This window comes from Octopus sinensis, linkage group LG7 (assembly GCF_006345805.1).
Source record: "Octopus sinensis linkage group LG7, ASM634580v1, whole genome shotgun sequence".
In the NCBI taxonomy this organism is placed as follows: domain Eukaryota; kingdom Metazoa; phylum Mollusca; class Cephalopoda; order Octopoda; family Octopodidae; genus Octopus; species Octopus sinensis.
In genome coordinates this window covers 47,671,635-47,692,411 of record NC_043003.1, presented here as the reverse complement: position 1 = coordinate 47,692,411, position 20,777 = coordinate 47,671,635, and the positions used below count along the sequence as shown (strand labels likewise).

Below are 20,777 nucleotides of genomic sequence, written 5' to 3'. Positions count from 1 at the left end.
TCATAGAGGTTGTCAGGGTATGTGATAGAGTGCTTAAGCTTAGGCTAGTCCTGCAGAACAGCACAGCTACAATTATCTCTGCCTACGCCCCACAAGCAAGCCTACCAAATGATCAGAAGGACCATTTTTATGATACCCTTCTACAGGCTACCTCAAAGACGAGTGGCAATGACCTCGTCTTTGCGGCTGGAAATTTTAATGGGCATGTTGGGCGACAATCTTGTATCTTCACTGGTGTACACGGGGGCCATGGTATTGGTTCCCAAAACAAAGAGGGAACTAGGCTACTGGAGTTCTGTGATGCATGTCACTTTTTAATCTGCAATGCTAACTTCAGGAAACCAGACAACCACCTGATAACCTATCAATCAGGTGACTCTGCTAGCCAGATTGATTCCATCTTCACCAGACAGTGGGACGCAGGGTTGTTCTTAAATATAAAGACACTCTCAGGTGAAGAATGTACATCCCAGCATAGGCTAGTTGTAAGTGACTTTAGGCTTGAGGCCAGAAGGATATCAATCCCAAAAAGAAGTATTTAGAAGCTAAAGAGCTCTTTACATGGTCAGAACTAAGATTGCAAGACAGTGTGTAAGAGAAAATTGTGATGTCACAGGAGAGAAATGTGTCTGCATGGATGATAATGCACTTGCTTTTAATGATTTGGAAAAGAAAGAGGCTTGGAGAAGCCATTATAAAAGACTGCTGAATGTAGAGAATGAATGGGAGGAGGGGAGCCTGCCAAATGTTGACCCAGTAGGGGGACCAGCTATCTGAATAGACAGCTCCCTGGTAGATAAAGCAAGTAAGGATATGAAGCCAGGAAAAGCTCCCAGCCCACCAGGAATCACTGCTGAAATGCTTAAAACATCTGGTGGTGTGGGCTATGGTCTAGTCACCCGCATTGTAAACCATGATTGAGTCATACCCAATGACTGATGTAGCAGCACCATAGTCAACTGCTACAAGGGTAAAGGCGATGCTCTAGATAGAAATAACTACAGGAGTATCAAGTTGTTGGATCAGGTAATGAAGGTCACAGAGAGGGCCATAGCCCATCTCATTAGAGAGTGAGTCTGCTTAGATGAGATGCAGTTCGGTTTTGTGCTGGGTATAAGCACCTCTGATGCCATATTCCTGGTTCGACAACTGCAAGAGAAATACCTAGCTAAAGATAAACCCCTATACTTACCTTTTGTGAACTTGGAGCAAGCCTTTGACAGGGTCCTTCGATCCCTTATCTGGTGGGTGATGTGGAAACTGGGGACTGACGAATGGTTAATAAGGACTGTACAGGCCCCATACTGAGAGGCCGTTAGTAAGATTAGGATTGGCAATGAGTCTAGTGAAGAATTCCGGGTAGAAGTAGGAGTACACCAAGGTTCAGCCCTCAGTCCCCTTGAGTTATCAGAGGATGTGCAGATTAGTTACGATTCAGTTCAGTTGAGTATCACTGAAGCTTTGGATATGATATGTGCGTCTGCCAAATTTGTGCTAAAACTGCTTTCAGCTGACCAAAAAGGCACTCAGGTTTCAGTTGCACAAGATATCCTTAATTGTGCTGAGAATGATGAAAACTTTTTGAAAACTTTGCATAGGCCTCTGAGCAGGTATCATCAAGCTCTTGGCAAAATTTGATGCAGATTCTCTGCTCAACTTTCTCTATCATGGTCAATGTGATGATTGCACACTATGCACCTTCCTTCCAAGCACTGCAGTAAATAGTGGAAGTAAGCTAAAACATTGAAACTTAGTGCACATGCACAGCAGAGTTCAAGGTCCATCTGTGCCAAGTGGCTTCAATCTTCATACCTTAGTTTTGTTACTATAGCAACAGTCTAGATACTTACTGACCACATATATTTGTGTGGATGAGTATCTTTTATTTTTTATATTTTACTAGTTTTAGTAATCTGACTGCAGCCATGTTAAAGCACAGCTTTGAATGGTTTAATCAAACAAATCAACCCATGTACTTATTTTCGTGTCTGATACTTTTTTTATCGCACTCTTTTGCTGAACTGCTAAGTTATGGGAATGTAAACAAGTCAACATTGATAGTCAAGTAATGGGGAAGAACAAACACAAACATAAACAAAAAGACACACACATGCACATACACAAACACACAGATGGGCCTCCATAGTTTCCTTCTACCAAATTCATTCACAAGGCATTGGTTTGCCTGAGACTACATTAAATGGCATTTGCTTAAGGTGCCCCGCAATGGAACTGAACTTGAAACCATGTTTGCAAACGGAAATTCTTAACCATACAGCCAGATTATTCTGTCAAATGTAATGTTTATTTATTCACATTGTTTGGAATTAATAATGCACTATCTCACACAGGTTCAAGATTCCAGTGCTATGATTTAAAAATTTTTTTGAATGACATGGTTGGGTAAGTGTGAGAGGCTGGATCTGGCTAGTTTGAATGTTAAACAGGTAGAAAATTTGGGCATGATATGGCCGGTTTAAATGCTAAAGCATTAACAGTCCAAAGACACAATCACTGTTCAAATCATGAAAGTAACCTTGTACACTTCTTAACACTTAGTCATAGACATCACAGAGCTAAGACACTCAAATTTGAAAGAAGGGTTAGGCCTTGCAATACTTGAATGTAAATATAAATGAATATAAAGAAGTAAGACACAACATATTCAATGAGTGATTCCCAGAAAAGGAAAATCCAGAAAAATCATATGTTGACATAAGTTTGTAAAAACAAGAAAGCGTGCCTTGAATGTTTATTGGGAGATATATACATGCTTGATAAAAAAAAAAAAACTTACACAAGCTATACAAACATGTATACACAAACATACATATACTCATATTTACCTATACATACATACATGTATATATATATATATATATATATATATATATATATATACACATATATATATGTATATATCTACAGGGTGCGTAAGATATTTGAAGACAGATTTATGTTTATAAAAAAAAACATATATAACAAAAGATAACTATATTTCTCAAAAAATGCTATGAGGATAAAAATAAACGTTCTTTTCTATAATATTATTTAATAAAGCCACCTTCAGCTTCAACAACTGCTTCTATATGAGATCTAAATCATCTACCTACTAGAATTAACTGGTCCTGGTTCATTTTGGACATTACTCTGACTATGGCAGCTTTCAAAGAATCTTTCTTGTTATGGGCATGTTCATTGACCTCTCTCTCAACAATGGCTCCTGTGCAGGTGGCACATAAAAAGGACCATTTGAGCATGGTCGATACCAGTACCACCTGACTGGCTCTCATGCCGGTGGCACATAAAAGCACTCACTACACTCTCGGAGTGGTTGGCATTAGGAAGGGCATCCAGCTGTAGAAACTCAGATTGAGATCTGGGGAATTAGGAGGCTAAATGTTAAGAGTTATGTGATCATGAAAATTTTTTAGCCAAATCAAATCTTCCTCTGCCAGATTTTCCAGTTTGTTTAGGATCCTTTGAGATCTGATATAGTCATTTACTTTAGCTTTTTTGCTTACAAACTGACCTTTCCTCATCATATAAGACTTCGTGGGCAACATTTCTAACTGTTCCTTCTGACACATGAAGATCTTTTGCAATTGACCTTCTGGGATTGTAATCAATGGTCTGTTGAACTTGCTGGATAATTTCAGGAGTTCTGATGATTTCAGAGCATTTAAAATGCTTTTCTGTTTTGATATTGGTGACACATTTCCATCTTCAGTCTCTAACTCCTTACAAACTATGTAGATGAAGATCTGACAACTTTTAAAAATTCAGATATTTCTAAATTGCTATGCTCAAAAAATGCAGCAATGACCCAAAAAAAGGTATGTCCTCAGATACCTTACGCACCCTGTGTGTATATAATATATATATATATATATATATATAAAGTTAATCCAAACATGAAAACACAACAACGCGAGGACGTGGAACAAGTATAGTATTATTGGACGCTCAGGATAGAGGGAAAGAAGGAGGGTTTAACGTTTCGAGCGGAGCTCTTTGTCAGAAACATAGGAAAAGGAAAGATCCAAAGAAGGGAAGACGGAGGGAAAAAAATCACCAACGGTACACACGCGGTCATATATATATACACATACACACATATATATACATACATATGTGTATATATATATATATATATATGCTGTAACTGAGAAGACCCGGCAAGCCAAGTGAGACCATAACCGTGGCTTATGCCAGTGCTGCATAACCAGCCCATTTAAGAGTACCCGTTAATCATTGGATAATAAACTATGCTTGCAAAGACCTGTTGAGGCAAGTGAAATCGTTGTCATAATTGATGACAGTACCACCTGATTGGCACTTGTGCCAATTAATCACTTTTAATTAATCACTTTTTCAATACTGAAAACTTGAAAAAGAGAGGGAGGAGGGAGAGATAGACAAAGAGAGAGGGAGAAACAGAAAAGAAGAAAGAGAAAGAGAGAGGAAGAAAGAGAAAGAGAGAAAATGATTTGTCTCCTTTTGTATTTGACTGATATTCTATTTTATCACCTCTAAAACTGATGAAAGGGTATGTCGACCTTGGAGGAAGCTGATATTAAGGAAGAGAGCCAGAACAATTACCAACAAAGTATTCTATGTAGTTCTCAAATGACTCTGCCAGTTTGATGGCATCTACCTCAACCACTATAAACAGATATATCATCATCATCATCATCACCACCATTATCATCGTTATCATCATCATTATTTTAATGTTCACTTTTCCTTGCTCACATAGGTTGGATAGAATTTGTTGAGGCATATTTCCTATAGTTCACAGTCCACCCTGTCACCAGTCATCACCTGTTTCCAATAATCATCATCATCTTTTGATATCTGTTTTCCACGCTGGTTTAGACAGTTTGACTAGAACTGGTAAGTCAAAGATATGCACTAAGCTCCTGTCTGTTTTGGCTTGGTTTCTATGACTGGATGCCCTTCCTAATGCCAGCCACTCCATAGAGTGTACTAGGTGTCTTTTACATGTCACTGGCATTGGTGTCTTTTATGTGCTCCCAGTACTGGCCATGACTAGAATTTTACAATACTTGACATGTCTTCTCAAGCACAGCAAATTGCCAAAAGACTTGGTCACTTGTCATCACTCCCATCAGACTCAACATCCAAAGATCATATTTCATTATTTTGTCCCACACATCTGCTGGTTCCCTCCATAGTTAGAGATTGGTACTTCTTTACACAAAAAGTAATATTCCTTCGTGATCAGGCATGTTTTCACAGCAGGTTTGAAATGAAGGACACTGCTTAAATGACAGTGACATTCGTTTACAACTATCACACATAGTCAAGACAAGGAGATAATAACACACACAGACAGACACATACAAACGCATGCATTCACACACACACACAAACACAAACATGCATACGCACATGCACACACACAAAGTAGGCTTTTTTTGGTTTCCCCTCTACTTCCACTCACAGAGCTATAGCAGAAAGCTTTCTGAAGGTGCCATGGAGTGGGACTGAACCTGAAACCATATGGTTTATAAACAAACTTCTCACCTTACAACCATAACTGCACTTGTGTGTGTGTGTGTGTGTGTGTGTTTACAAATGGAAGAAAATAGCATTCAAAATCTGAAGTAGACTTTATATTCGTTGGAAAAGTCAGTGAATTCACACTATCATCACTTCAGGTTTCATAGAGTCACATATATGAGATATGCGGCTGTTTGGGAATTGTGAGATGGCTGAAGATATTAGGTGTTCTTGCTAGGTTGGGTTTTATTGTTTCGGCTGATGATAGGATTGGATTGTTGCAATCAGCAAAGCCTCTGTTTCTGAACTACAGCACATCATGTGCAATAAAGAGAGGCAATTCAGAGTTGTTACCATCAAAATGCAATTACTCAGTGTTGCAACAGGAATCTCTGCAAATGGCAACAACTGGACAATTTCTCTTCAAGATAATGCCCATGAGTTACCTCATATGATACACAGTAGTCTAAGGATGGATATTTTGCTGAATGCAGCATGTCTAATTACATGGGTAGCTTTAACCAATGAGAACTAACCTTACCAGTGCATATAGTACCTTCTGCCATCTAAAATTCCCTGGTAGAATTGCAGCCACATAGTAATCCATACATATATGCATGCTTGTGTGCACGATGTATGTATGGATGCATATTATCTACCTCACTTTCATCAGAGTCTTTGCCTGGGTCACACAAGTGACTTATGGTGAAGCTCTCTACAATGGGCATGAAGGTTAACCTTTGCACCTAGTTGAAGTCCTTTCTTTCTCAGTTGAAGCTAGGTATTCACAATACTGGGGCTACATTTTGAACCCTATACAATGACATTTAAGGTCTTGTAGGGACATGCTTTTTGTTTTCTATTGCTTACTGTAAATATTAACAAAACAGATGACAACTTAAAGCATGTGACTGTATTACAATACATAAGCAACATTATATGTACCTTGAAATAAATAAGACAGCTCCTATATGCTCCCAGATCTTTCTTGCAATGTGATACCTAGCAGATGACTTGGTAGAAATGCTTGAGATTATCCAACATATTTCCAACAACTTTGACCATCTTTTTGAATTCAATATTACTTCCACCAAAGGATGCGCAAATAAAATCACAAACAGAGCAGCTATCATAACTTTCAGAAACATACACAGAACTGTGAAAGCTTGGAATAGACTACTCACATCAGTTGTTAGCTGTCAGGACACTGTATTCTGAAAAAAATTTCAATGCTTTTTGAAATTTGCTAATGTTACTTTTTACATGTTTGTGTGCACTTTCTTCTTAATGGATTTTTACTGTACACTTTCCTCTCTTTTTTGTATTCTATCCTTTGTACTTTTAGCTGTGATTGCTGTTTTTCTTTTATGTGACATATTGCTGCTTTCTATTTCCTCTTTTACACCAGCCTGCATACTAAATTCCTCACTGAATTCTTTAATCCTCACCTTGCTGATGGTACTTTTGTTCATGGGTCGCAGAATTTTTCCAATCCATTCATTTCACAAACCATGTCCCTAATTTTCTGAATGACAATCAGACTATAGAACATTCTTCCTTTGAAAGCAGATAGAATGTAATTTGAGGGAAATTTCACAGTTAGTTTTTGCTAGTTAAAACAGTTACATAGAAAACTCCTCTCTTATTAGGTTATTGTATTTTGGTGAGAAGTGGATGCAGTTGCAGTTGTTGTTTAGCCCCTGGTCAACACTGGTTGAACAAAACAATGACCAAAGTCATTTCAGCTATGACTATCCTGACCTTTTGTATATCAAGAACTATGCTGTTCAATATATAGATAGCAGGTGTGGTATGAAAGCATTTAACTACTCTGTGTGTGTGTGTGCACATGCTCCTCTTTCTCTCTCCACATACATGCATATAACTAAATGTATTCACATAATATTCTCATAAAACTGACGTATGCTCACTAAAATATATGTACATATCACAAAAAGTATTTTATTCAGTGTAGCTTAATGCATTTAGAATTTGTGTTAAAACTTAGGAGAAAATGGGGTCAAATCAGGACAAGAGTAATGCCTGTTACCATCTTTAAATGACAGCAAAGAGCAGCCATGGGCAGCATACAGCCAAATGGATATTTTGAATGGCATACCTATTTTTATGGGGAAAATAACATTTATTAAAATTATTTAGTTTTACAATGTGCCTGATAACAAGCCATGTCTCATGTGAGCTAATTATCAAAGAATTTGCCCATACCTGGCTTAGAGGTTCTCTTGTTGGCTTATGAAGAGAAATAATTGTATGGCATAGTGATTTCATGGAATTATGAAGATAGTATATATATTAGTGATATCATTATCTTCATCATTTAACATTCCACTTCCATGCTGGCATGGGATGAGCAGTTTGGTAGGTCCTGACAAGCTAAAGGACTGCACAAAGCTCTACTGTCTGTTTTGGCATGGTTTTTACAGCTGAATTCCCTTCCTGACACCAGCCACTGGGTGGTTTTTATGTGGCACCAACACCAGCAGGGTCTGTTTGGCATACTTTTTACTACTGGATGCCTTTTCTAATGCCAACCACTTTACAGAGTGGACTGGATGCTTTTTACATGGCACCAGCACTGATTGCTTCTAAAATTAATTAACTACTTTTCCAATCAAAGCCTTCACATCTTGTCTTCTTTCAAACAGTGTATTTAGGACTACATTACACAATCCACCATTCCTATAGTTAAAACAGTAGGGTATGAGATAATAGTAGGTGGCTACTTTTTCTCACAAGTCTCTGATTTAGATTTAACCCTTTAGCATTCAGATTACTCTGCCAGAAGAGCAAAGGAAGGAATCAATTGACGAGAGAGGAAAGCTAGACAAAAATCAACCTTGTTCTCCACCAACATTACCATGAAGTCAATGCCATCAACTCTTCTCTGCAAGAATTGATCTACAGAGTCATCAACGACATCACCACAAAGGAAGCATTCAGCAAAGGAGAAAATAAATTCTCAGATACAAGATAAAGCTGCCACAGCCACTGACTCTGTGAAATGTAAAGCTTCTTTACTCACATTGCTTTGAATTAATAATTTATTATCTTGTAGCTCTGACATGTCAATGATGTGATTGTTTATTTTTAAAATGACATTGTAGGGTAAGTGTGAGAAGTTGAATCTAATCAGTTTGAGCATAAAACAGAAATATTTTGGCCAGCTTAAACACTAAAGAGTTAAACATACACTTTACTACAATACATGCATCTACCTAAATCCAGAAAGTCTGAATCTCAATTATACAACATCTGATAAAAGTGGGAATTTTTATAATCTAATTACTAATCAAATAATCTTAACATACTTTTCAAGATAAAGTAATCTACACTGTGTAGTAAGAGTGGTCACATATAGTTAATATAGCTTCTGAATGGTTTAAGTTCTTGTGTCACACATGTGATTGTGTGTGTGTATATATATGTGTGTGCACGCGCACACACATGCATGCCTCTTTATCTCTCTCTCTCTCTCTCCACATACATACATATAAATAAATGTATGTATTCACATTATATTCTCATAAAAAAACATCTGCTCACTAAAATATTTGTTCATATCATAAAAAGTTAATATTTTATTCAGTGTAGTTTAATGCATTTAGAATTTGTGTCAAAATTTAGGAGAAAATGGGGTCAAATCAGAAAAAGAGTAAAGCCTGTTACCATCTTCAAATTCTCATAGATCTGTTATTTTAAAGACAACTTTAATATGTGAATCTCCAGCTGTAGTTAAAACAATATATATCCTGACTTTGTTAAAAAATATTTGTGACAGAAGTAGTAAGTATTAAAACTGAGAGATAATATTTATCCTCAATATACTTAAATGTGGATGCTCTCTTAGAACAAACTATACTGCGGTAGTTGCTATGAGAGAAGCTCTCATAATGGCTTTTGGTGCGAAATGCACTTTTGTTTATATTGTTAGTGGGGAGATAAATCCTGCCACCTCCAGATCATGTGATTTCAACCTTTCTTGGTTTTGTCAATGATGGATGCTCAACTACTAGAGATAGAGATCTTGACTGTAATTACTTACCAACCTTCTGGCTGATATGTCATCTTTGTTAGGTCTATTCTCCAAAGGTCTGTTTTCCTTTCTAATTCCAATAATCTTTCATCCAACCCTTGACGTCTTCAAGCCTTCATTTACTCAATAATGATAATGTTTTGAGTTAGGCATAACTGTGTGGTTAATTCCATTGTACAACACTTTGAGCATATCTTGTACTAAGAAGTTGATTATTGCTTTGTGACAGACTCTCATCCTGTCCAAAGGACATGTCACATCTTGGCTGCTTAACAGCACATAAAGAAAAACAGAAACAGAATTAAGCATCAGCCGAGCTGATCACTAAATTTGGTGAAAGGATTAACTTGACTAAGTGGACAAACACTGGATTGTCCATGGACTATATGTACGTTCAGACTCAGGAGGTTATATCAACAGGAGTTGTGTCCCTCATCAATACTATCAAACTGCAATAATTACTTTAGCATAAGGATGCAAAGGTGGAGAGAACAATTATAACTGAATGAATTAATATCAGCATATGATAGATATTGATTTGATCGACTTTGTAAGGAAGAAAGATGAAGTTCATCCAAATAAGATTTTAATTCAGAACACAGAATGACAAAACTAAACATTGTAAATTATTTGGTCCTACTCTGTATGCTTCTGAATATCATTGTCATCATTATTATCACCATTTTACATCCCTTTCCAGGTTAGCATGGCTTGGATAAGGTATCATAGTCTAAGTTCTTCTTCAATGATATTGCCCTCTTAGGTGAGTCAGAGGATCATGGTTTGTTCTTATATTCCAGTTTTTGACATGGTTTCTATAACTTGGTACTCTGACACTAACTACTTTATAGTGTTTGAGCACATTTTATATTGGCACCAGAACTTGAAAGGTTGTCATATTCTCTGCTAGACAAAAGAGTCCTTTCTATTTAAAAGTGTCTCTGCTTCATTCACCAACCACTTTATAGTGTATTAGGTGTATTTTATCATGAACAGCATTAACGATGTCTTGTAACATACAAAACTAAAGTACTGAACAAAAAAGAATTACACTGCTTGTATGATGGTGGCACTTGTTTACAACCATCATGAAATGTCATAAAAGAATGCAAACACACACACATACTACATGACAGTTTCTGTTTTCTGAATCCACTCATAAGGCCGGGGGCTAGCTAGAGTAGAAGTCACAAGCCTCAAGGTGCTGCACTTGTTGGAAAGTAAGCTCCTCAACTACATAGCCATGCCTGAATCTCTCTAGAAATATGGCATCAGTAGAATCTCTTCCAAGCACAAAACCAACTAATTCTGTTCCTCAACAATTTTGTTATACTTCTTTCCATAACCTGGTCCAACTTGATACCTCGCTTTAATGCACAACCTTTGCACTTGTACAATATCTACAATGATAATTGTATGCCAATCATTTGGTAGTGTACTTCATGTGCCATTTGAATGACTCTGCATGTAAATAGCTTGTATCTAACACTTGAAGCTAGTTTAAGCACCTCAACAACTATTTCTGATGAACCAGTTACTTTTCCTACCTTCATCCCTTGAATTGTGTTACTATACAGCTGGTAACACCTCTGTTGGGTTTACTTTAGAGAAACTCTTTTTGTTATACACCATCTTCATTCAAAAACCTCTCATAAGAGCATTTCCAGTAAGAACACGTGCTGTAATCATTATCAACTCACCTCTCATATCAATTAGATTCTAAGTATACTGCCCTGCAATCTAGTACACACCATATATTTGATCCTAATAACTAGCTTCTATCTTAGTTATCTAGTATGGTCCTCTACTACTCACTCACTTCTAGTCTTTCCAGGCCTGACTCTGTTTCTGAGGTTCTGTCTACAGTACTATAACACTGTCATGTCTTTACATCTTGGTGGAAGATTGATTAAGTCATAAATCAAGTTTGTAGCCCTTAGCAGGTTGACTTGTGGGAATTCCCAGTTGTCTTCTATTTTAGTGGACAATTAACGATTAAACAGCAGGAGAAATCTTTAGAGAAAGAAATCGAATCAAACAAGTGTTTTGGTGCATTTGTTCCTGACACTCTAAGGGAGCCAGGCTCAACTAGATAGTGACCTTCTGCTGTTATTTAAAACCCCACTTTAGTGGAGATTGAATGTGAAACCTCTGGGTGAGATTATTGCTCAACCATACAAACCACTGCATGAACTTGCAGTTTATGTATTTCATATGTCACCATCTCTTCTTGTCTTTCATCAAATGCTTCAGTTTATTTCTCTGAACCTCTGAATATTCAATGGTTTTTCTTAAATGCTGATGATGATGGTAGTACTGGTGGTGCTAGTGATAAATATGATAATGTCTCCCTTCTCTGAATCTCTAATGTCTCTGAGTCAATCAAACTCTTATTCTGAAATCAACAACCACTATTTTATGGTCATCAATAATCACTAGTTTATTCATCTTTCACCATAGAAAGAAAACATTCACAATCATCTGTCTATTCTGTTTTCTGTGGAGAATGAAATCTGTCTAGTTTGTAGTATGTAACCAAGTCGCTTGTTGGTTTCCTAAAGTTAATATTGCAAATGGTGGATCATTTGTGTTACAGAACACAGCCTTGATCCCACTTGTTACATCATACCATAGCCACTGCCTCCATGTACACATAAAACTACCAGAAAACTGAAAAACAAATTAAATCGAAGCAGCTTCTATGTAGTTACTTGATATATTTCATTTTACTATTGTTATAATTATCTTATTTCTTATTGCAGTTGCTCATCATCAATTAATGTCCATGAGTTGGTTGGTTACACAGGATCCGGTGAGTCACAGAGCTGCATCATGCTCCATGTCAGTTGGCATGGTCTCTGTGGTTGGATGCCCTTCCTAATGCCCGCCACTTTACAATGTATACTGGATGCGTTTTTTTGTGCCCTCAGCACCAGTGAGGTTGCCAAGTAGCTTGTAAGACAGGATAAAGAAGAAAAAAAGCAAAAAGCAGGAGGGAGCCCTTGACTAAGAGGAGTATCTGAGAGTGTGGAGAGGAAATTTTATATATTTGTTTTTATGAAATCAATAAAATAAACAAAATCTTTCTTGCTAATTATCACATTTTTTTAAAGAGGTTGCACAATCAGTACAGCACCAGATAAAATGCTTTCCAGTATTTATTTAAGTTTTTTAATGTTCCGAGTTCAAATCTTGCTTGTGTTGATTTGCTTTTCATCTTTCCATGGGACAGGCGGAGTGGGGGGTGATAAAGCACCAGTCAAATACTAGGGAGTGAATATTAGCTACTCTATCCACAGCCTTCCATATTTGTGTGGCCTTGTATCTAAGTTAGACACCATTATTATCTTATTTTTAAGTAGATAAAATAAGTGGAGGAAAGACTTAATCTATTGCCTGGTTAAATGCCACTACCAGGGTCATGGATGCCTCTTAATAGAGTTCATTCTGTGACAAGCAATGAAACCAGGTCTCTAGTCTGAGAAAAGCTTCCTCCCACCAGTCTTGGAGGCCCTGAAAATAGATTATGGAGGCTACTTTTCTGTCTTTGAATAATCAATAAAGAAATATCTCTATGAGCTGATGATGGGAAAAAATCCTGCAGCAGACTGGCATCCCATTCTGAAGGAACATTCTTATGTTGGTCAATTAAATGCTATGGAAACTGGATAACCGGTCCTAAACATCCTAGAATCCAAAATAGTAATGTCCAGAGGGGGATAGTTCTGATGAGTCAAGTTCCGGGGTCAATTAAATTGACAACACCTTTCTACTAAAAGTTGTGGCCTTCACACTATGTTAAAAATCACTCTTGTCTTCAGGGTAATAGATTGACAGAATTGGTAGAATGTCAGAGAAAATGTCTTGTGGTATTTAGATAAGGACCTTTATTATCTGAGTTCAATTCCTGCCAAGTTTGAGTTTTTGCATTCTTTTATGGATCAAAAAGATATATGATGGTTGGATAGAAATGAAACAAGCATGCTTCTTCACTGGATGTGTAATGTTAATGAATACGGGTGATGTGGTATGGACGAACTGAGAAATAAACAGGGTGTAAGAGTAATCAGATTTAGTAATGTGCAAGAGAGATAACAGCATCGATATAGACATGTATTAATGTGCATGAACTATAACAGGTAGGTAAAGAAATGCCAGAAGTTCCATATCTAAGAAATCTATGGAAGAAAAGAAACCAAAGAAGACATGAGCATAAGTGATGAAAGATGACTTCCAGATGTTGAATCTCATGAAAGAGATTTTAACAGAAATCAAAAAGTAGTGAAACATGCTGGAAAGGACTCCACTAACCCAGGCAAACATGGAGAAGCAGATGTGAAAATGACGAGTGTTTATATCTTATATGTCTACAACAAAATTCTCCAATATAGCCTCATTTTCAAATGGTAAAGAGTAACATTAGGGATATTTGGCACGGCTATTTCAAGTAAGCCAAGTAACTTTCCCTCAGAATTGGTGGATCTGTTCTAATATGAAGAAGAAATAAAACCTGAAACCTAATAATGTAACGTTAATAGATTTGTGAGCCTTGCATGAGAAGAGGCACAGATCAACCACTGAACTCGATGTTTCAGCAAAATTGCTTTTGAAATGTGCCATTTTCCCATGCTTACATAGGCTTAGGTGAGATAATTTGATTATGTAGCAACTGATTTTACAGTTTGAAATCATAGTCAATGCCAGTGGCACGTAAAAAGCACTGTTTGAGCATTGAACCTCATGGAAGTAATAACAGGTTACCGAGACCTTTGGCAATATAACATGCTTATGTAGACCTGTGAAGCCAAATGAGATCATAGGCATAGCCAATGCTGGTGGCCCGTAAAAAGCATCCACTACATTCTTTGAGTGGTTGGTATTAGGAAGGGCTTCTAGCAGTAGAAACCTTGCCAAATCGGACTGGAACCTGGTGCAGCTCCCCAGCTTTCAGTCAACCCGTCCAGCCCATGCCAGTATAGAAAGTGGACTTTAAATGATGATGATGATGAAGATGGCTCTTCTACAGCTAACCACTTGACTATAAACTAAGTGAAGAAAAACTGGAGTAAACATGGTGACAATGAGTATGGTTTACAGATTTAACAAAAATGGCTGTGCATATTGGAATAATTAACTGATGTGAATAAATGACCACATCCATTGAATAGCTACAAATAAAAGAGAAAAAAAAACAAAATCAAAGAAGGAAGAAACAATAAAAATGAAACAGTAACAACCACAACTACAAAAAGGAAAATAAGAACAATCTGTAAGTTACTTTAATTATGGAAACAGGTGTGTATACACATACACACACACATGTAAGCATGTGTGTATACATATATATGTATGTGTATACATACTCACACACACATATATATATACAGCATGTATGTATGTATACATGTCTTTTACTTGTTTCAGTCACTGGACTGTATGTAGCCATGCATACACACTTATATGAATGGATGTATACATGCATACTTATGTGCATTTGTGTATACATACATATACACACACATATATACATAATATATATATGTATATGTATACATATGTATGAATGCATGTGTGTATATGTATTTGTTTCTGCATTCATGAAAATTAGATAGACATATAAATTTACATATTTGCATACATGTGTGTGTGTATATATATATATATATATATATATATATGCACACACACATGTTTACATGTTTGCACCATGTATGCATATACATATATCTATCTATAGGTATGTGTATCTATGAATGTGTGTGTGTATATATATAGATATATACAAAATAATATATATATATATATATATATATATATATTATATATATATATATATATATATGTATACACACACACATACATGTGCATGCACACACAATGTGCATACACATATACAAATTTATATATATATAATCTCATTTAAAAATTGGTGTGGTCTCTTAGTGGCATTGTAAAATCTGGTGGTAGGGATGAGGATGGGGTTTAAAATGGGTGGTGGGTAAAAGTGAGGGTAGAAGTTTCTGTGTGGCATTTTAAAATTAGAAAGCTGGTACATCATACAATACTCTATCACCAGCCAGTTTTGTAAATATGAGGACTGTCTATTTTCAGCTCTTCAACCATGCAAATGTAATCTTTGTGGCTGGGTGCAAGCTTCTCAATTGTATCCAGCTTAGCACGAGGATTCACTCCCAGCTGGTGCCGTATAACAACCCGGCAGATCTCCATTAGTGAGCGGGGGTATTTGTGCGCTTTCTGCATCAGTTCTGCTATCTGGATTTTCATATCTTTAGTAAAGAGGGAAGAAATGACAGAAGATGTGCTAATCAGACTTTCGATGGTTTTCACTGTTTTAGTAGGAATATTCTGGTAGCACTTAATAAGCAGTTTGATCATATCAATGTTTTTGTTGACTGTGGCTGAGTAGAAGGGTTCCTGCACAAAAAAGGGGCTGTCATCATCGTCTGCTCCTAAATGCACTAACAATGGGAAACTGGCATGAGCATTGAGATCACATCCATACATCAGAAGTAGCTTCACCATATTCATAGAGTCAAGTGAGCAGGCAAGCTGAACTGCAGTTTGTCCAACATTATTCATCTGGAAAATAAAACAAGATAATAATAACAACAACAATAATAATGATGGTAACGGCCTCAAATTTTGGCACAAGGCCAACAATTTCGGGAGAGGGAATAAGCTGATTACATCAACCCCAATACTCAAATGGTATTTATTTTATTAACCCTGAAAGGATGAAAGGCAAAGCTGACTTCAGCAGAGGAACTCAGAACGTGAAGACAGAAATGCCGCTAAGCATCATCGCCCGGCATGCCAACAATTCTGCCAGCTTACTGCCTTGACAATAATAATAATGATAATGATGATGGTTTCGAATTTTGACACAAGGCCAGCAATTTTACAAGAGAAGAAAGTTGATTACATTCACTCCAGTGTTCAAACAGCACTTATTTTATGAACCCTGAAAGGATGAAAGGCAAAGTCAACCTCGATGGAATGTGATCCTAGGATATAAATATGGATGAAATGCCCCTGACTATTTTGTTTGGCACACAAAAGATTCTGCCAGCTCACCACCTCAACAACAACAACAACAACAACAACTGATGTAGTACCAGGCAGTGACTCTCATGGTTCCTGATCTTAACTGATTGAAAGTGTTATCATGTACATTGTTTTGTCTTGGTATAAAAGATGGGCTACAGCAAATATTCTGCTCAATATCACAGATTTGCTTGTCAGTTGTTTGACCTTAACCAGTTGACCATGTCCCTTAGTGGCTGACGATATGTGCATCTCTGATCATGAGCAGAAGTAGTGGGGGAGCATCATAGCCATGTGTTGAGAGAGATTCTTTGGGGTTTTAATAATTCACCTTTGGAAACATGGGTGGTTTGTTCAACATCTTTAAACAATCCTTATTCAGGGACCTTTTGAGTGGGATGGGCTACTTGACCAGAAGAAAATTCTAACTGGGCCCCACCTGCAAGGTCATGAGCTGTTTATCTTGATATGAGATCACCATGTCATGCACACTTGGTTGTGATGCATGTGCCTGGTGTACCCTTATCAGACGGGTAGTCATGATGGGTATACTGGGCTTCGTATATTTTACCCCAGTGTCACTTTGATGGCATGCACTGCTCTCTCACTCAATAATAATAATATTAATGATGATAATAGTAGTAATAATAACAACAACATTAATAATAATAATAATAATAATAATAACAATAATAATAATAGTGATGATAATAATAATAATAGTAATGATAATAATAATAATAATAATAATAATAATAATAATAGTGATGATAATAATAATAATAGTAATGATAATAATAATAATAATAATAATAATGATAATAATAATAATAATAATAATAATGATAATAATAATAATAATAATAATAATAATAATCCTTTCTACTAAAAGCACAAGGCCTGAAATTTAAGGGGGAGGGGACTATTTGATTACAGTGACCCCGGTGTTTCACTGGTACTTAATTTATTGACCCTAGAAGGATGAAAGGCAAAGTCAACCTCGGCAGAATAATGATAATAATAATAATCCTTTCTACTATAGACACAGTATGCTGTGACAACAACAGTTTCCTATCTCACATAAGCTTAGTCACAGCCCTGGTTACTCAACAGTTGGATTTTTCTGTTATTTATTAGAGTTGAACTTGTGAGTGTGATGCTGAGGAAAGATAACGAAGAGTGAGCTAGTTTGAACTTCACCCAATACAATTTGCTTTGTGTTTGGTAGTGACACACATTCATATGGTGTACGCTTTTCTTTATCTATTTCAACTTGTAAGTATATTTTGCAGATAACTGTTAAAGGAACTTGAATAACAAGTTTAAACAGCGGTCTCATCAAACTATCCCTTCTGCAAGAGACAGCAGCAGCAGTAGTGAGAGATAACCTATAAAAAGTTATTTGATGTCACTTTTCCTTCCACTTTAGATAAATGGAGGGAAATAATTATTAAAGAAAATAGTATGATTAAGAAAAGTAGTAAATATTCACCCCAGAAAAAGATACAGACAGACAGATATATGAACTATATATAAGCTCAAAGTAATATATATTCATTTACATCAGTGATTCTCAATATTTTGTAGTTTAGCACTTCCTTTTGTTGAATGGCATTTTACACACATCCCTCATCCCATCAGGTTTGCATTTTGCAGAAAAGAAACCCCCAAAATTTTTAATCAAAGAGCTATTTTTACACAATAGTTTATTTTCTATATATTCTTATTATGTCCCATGTAATATATGCCATTTATTTTTAGATATTTGCATAAACTAGTACCTCCTATGTTAAATTTTTAAGAAAGCATGCACTTATATAACAAAACTGTATTGGACCTTGACACATCATCAATTATGATAATACAATCTCTTATTCATATCATAATTCTGACAAAGATGTATATATTTTGAATACGTGTTTAAAATATAAGTATTTTATCTGGTTTAAATATTTTATTTCTCAGAAAAATCACAACCCCTCTAAATACCAGCTCCCCCACATAACACCCCACTGACATTTGACGTTTTCTTATAAGTACCCTTGGGCACTACCAAGTTAAGGACTACTGATCTACACACACACACACACATACACAGATAAACAGAAATAAACTAACAGATAGGCTGAAAGATGAAAAGATAGATAGCCAGACATGTTGATAAAGAGTATGATGGACAGATGGAAAGACAGACAGACTACTTAGATAAACTAAGAAAAGACAATATATGTCAGTATTCCATGCAACACAATAAATAAGGATAAAAAAATGTGAAGTAATAGCATAGGTTTAGAAGTTCACTTTATAAGTATGAAGGGTTTCACTACAGCCTCAGGTTAACCTAAGCCTTTTGAGTAGTCAGAAATTGTGTGGAAGCCCACCTAGGGAGTGTACTTGTAATTCAAAAGCACAGCTTTGTTACAAGTTGTGTCATGTTGATTCTGCCTGAAAGTTACAATAAGAATTTGTGGAATGACTGGCCACTTACACATTGGTTCAATGAGCAGGTCACTCAGTTTTATCAAACATCTGAATCCTCATCATTGAAACCAACAGAAATTCATACACTTACTCAACGTCAAAACTCTAGACTTGATGGAAAAGAACACATACAGAAAGATAGATAGATCAACAGTCAGTTGATTGCTGGAATGGGTAGAGGTATACAAAAAGAGAGAGCATAGAGAGATATCAATAGATAGCCAAACAGATCACTGGGTATAAAAATAGAGTGATAGATTGAGAGATTGAGGGCTAGCCAGGGGGACGATTATATAGATGGGTCATATTTGAATGAGTTTGGCCTTAAGTATATTACTGGTATTTAATCCAACAGCATCTTTTGTCTGAAAAGATAAAAAAACAGAATTGATTGTAGCACAATTTGAACTCAGAACAAAAGCACTTAGTTTAGTGCTCTACTATCTAAAACCAGCTTTCACAATTTCCTTGTTTAACCCTGAATTGCTCCTGATCAAACAGATTTTTAATTAAAGGTAAACAGGAAACATTGTCTTTATTTCAACTACACCAATTACTGTGGCTTTTCTCTTTAAGATAGTAGAGTGTGGTCTAAGGGTGAATTGGCTGCTATTTCTAATAGTTCCACTGAATGCATTGAGATTCCTTTGGTATTCACGATTATGCTAAAGTTCCTTTGTTGAGTAGCTGTAAACTTGTTTTATAAAAAATGTCACCTTAAATTATTGTAGTGACTTTCATAAAAGATACCAACTTTAAATGTATGACAGCAGCATTGAGGTTCTACTGATTCTCATGAGTCCGTTGAAACTTCTTTCTTGGGTAATTGCAAATCTATTTCATGAAGCATGCCAAACTTAAAATTATTATAGTAGATCTAAGTGTAATGTAAGTATTATAGTAGAAATGCAAAGTGTAAAGCACTTATTTCATTCTTTTGATGCTCATTGTCCCATGCTGGCATGGGTTAGGCAGGGTTCATTGTACAACATATCACCACTTGAAGTGATTGGTGTCATCTTATCAGAGAGACCCAAGATCTGACTCTACCACTTCTTCCTCTGTCTTCCTCAGTCTTTCTCTTTCCTCTGCAGTTGATAATAACCTCCATTATCAACATATAATAGTTCTCAAATCAAGATTAGTAGATGCTTCAAGATAACAATGTCTTCCAGATATCATGCCACCCCCATATCAACATTGTTTCCATTTCCTTTCAGAGGACATAAATGGTTAAGTCACCAAGATACCAAACAACTGACAACAAACAAACCAGGTCAGAGATTCACATCTTGTCATTGGTGTTGAATTGTTACCATGACAAATATACTTCATGACTGAGAGGTCGTCGTTGTCGTCATCATTGCCATCACTAACACCATCGCACCATCATCATCATCATTTAACATCAGTATTCCATGCTGGTATGGGTCGGACAGTTTGACGGGAGCTAGCTAGCCACAGGAATGCACCAATGCCTCCACTGTCTGCTTTGGTATGATTTCTATGATGGGATACCTTTCCTAATACCAATTCACTGTTGTAAACTGATGGCTTTCTCATCACTGGTTTGCAGTGTCAAGGTGAACTCCACTTATAATAGACTTACATCTTATCCAGGGGCAGATCTATCTTTCATCCATTTAATGAT

General features: G+C 36.4%; 1 protein-coding gene across 1 annotated transcript in view; it reads right to left on the bottom strand.

Annotated features, from left to right (window-relative positions):
* Positions 1-15,405: 15,405 nt before the first annotated feature.
* The window catches only part of LOC115214206 (putative ankyrin repeat protein RF_0381), a 43,664-nt gene continuing 38,292 nt past the window's right edge, over positions 15,406-20,777 (bottom strand). The window contains exon 10 of the mRNA XM_029783313.2: positions 15,406-16,180. Coding sequence (XP_029639173.1) covers positions 15,650-16,180 — 531 coding nt within the window. The 3' untranslated portion in view covers positions 15,406-15,649. The remainder of the gene's footprint in view (positions 16,181-20,777) is intronic.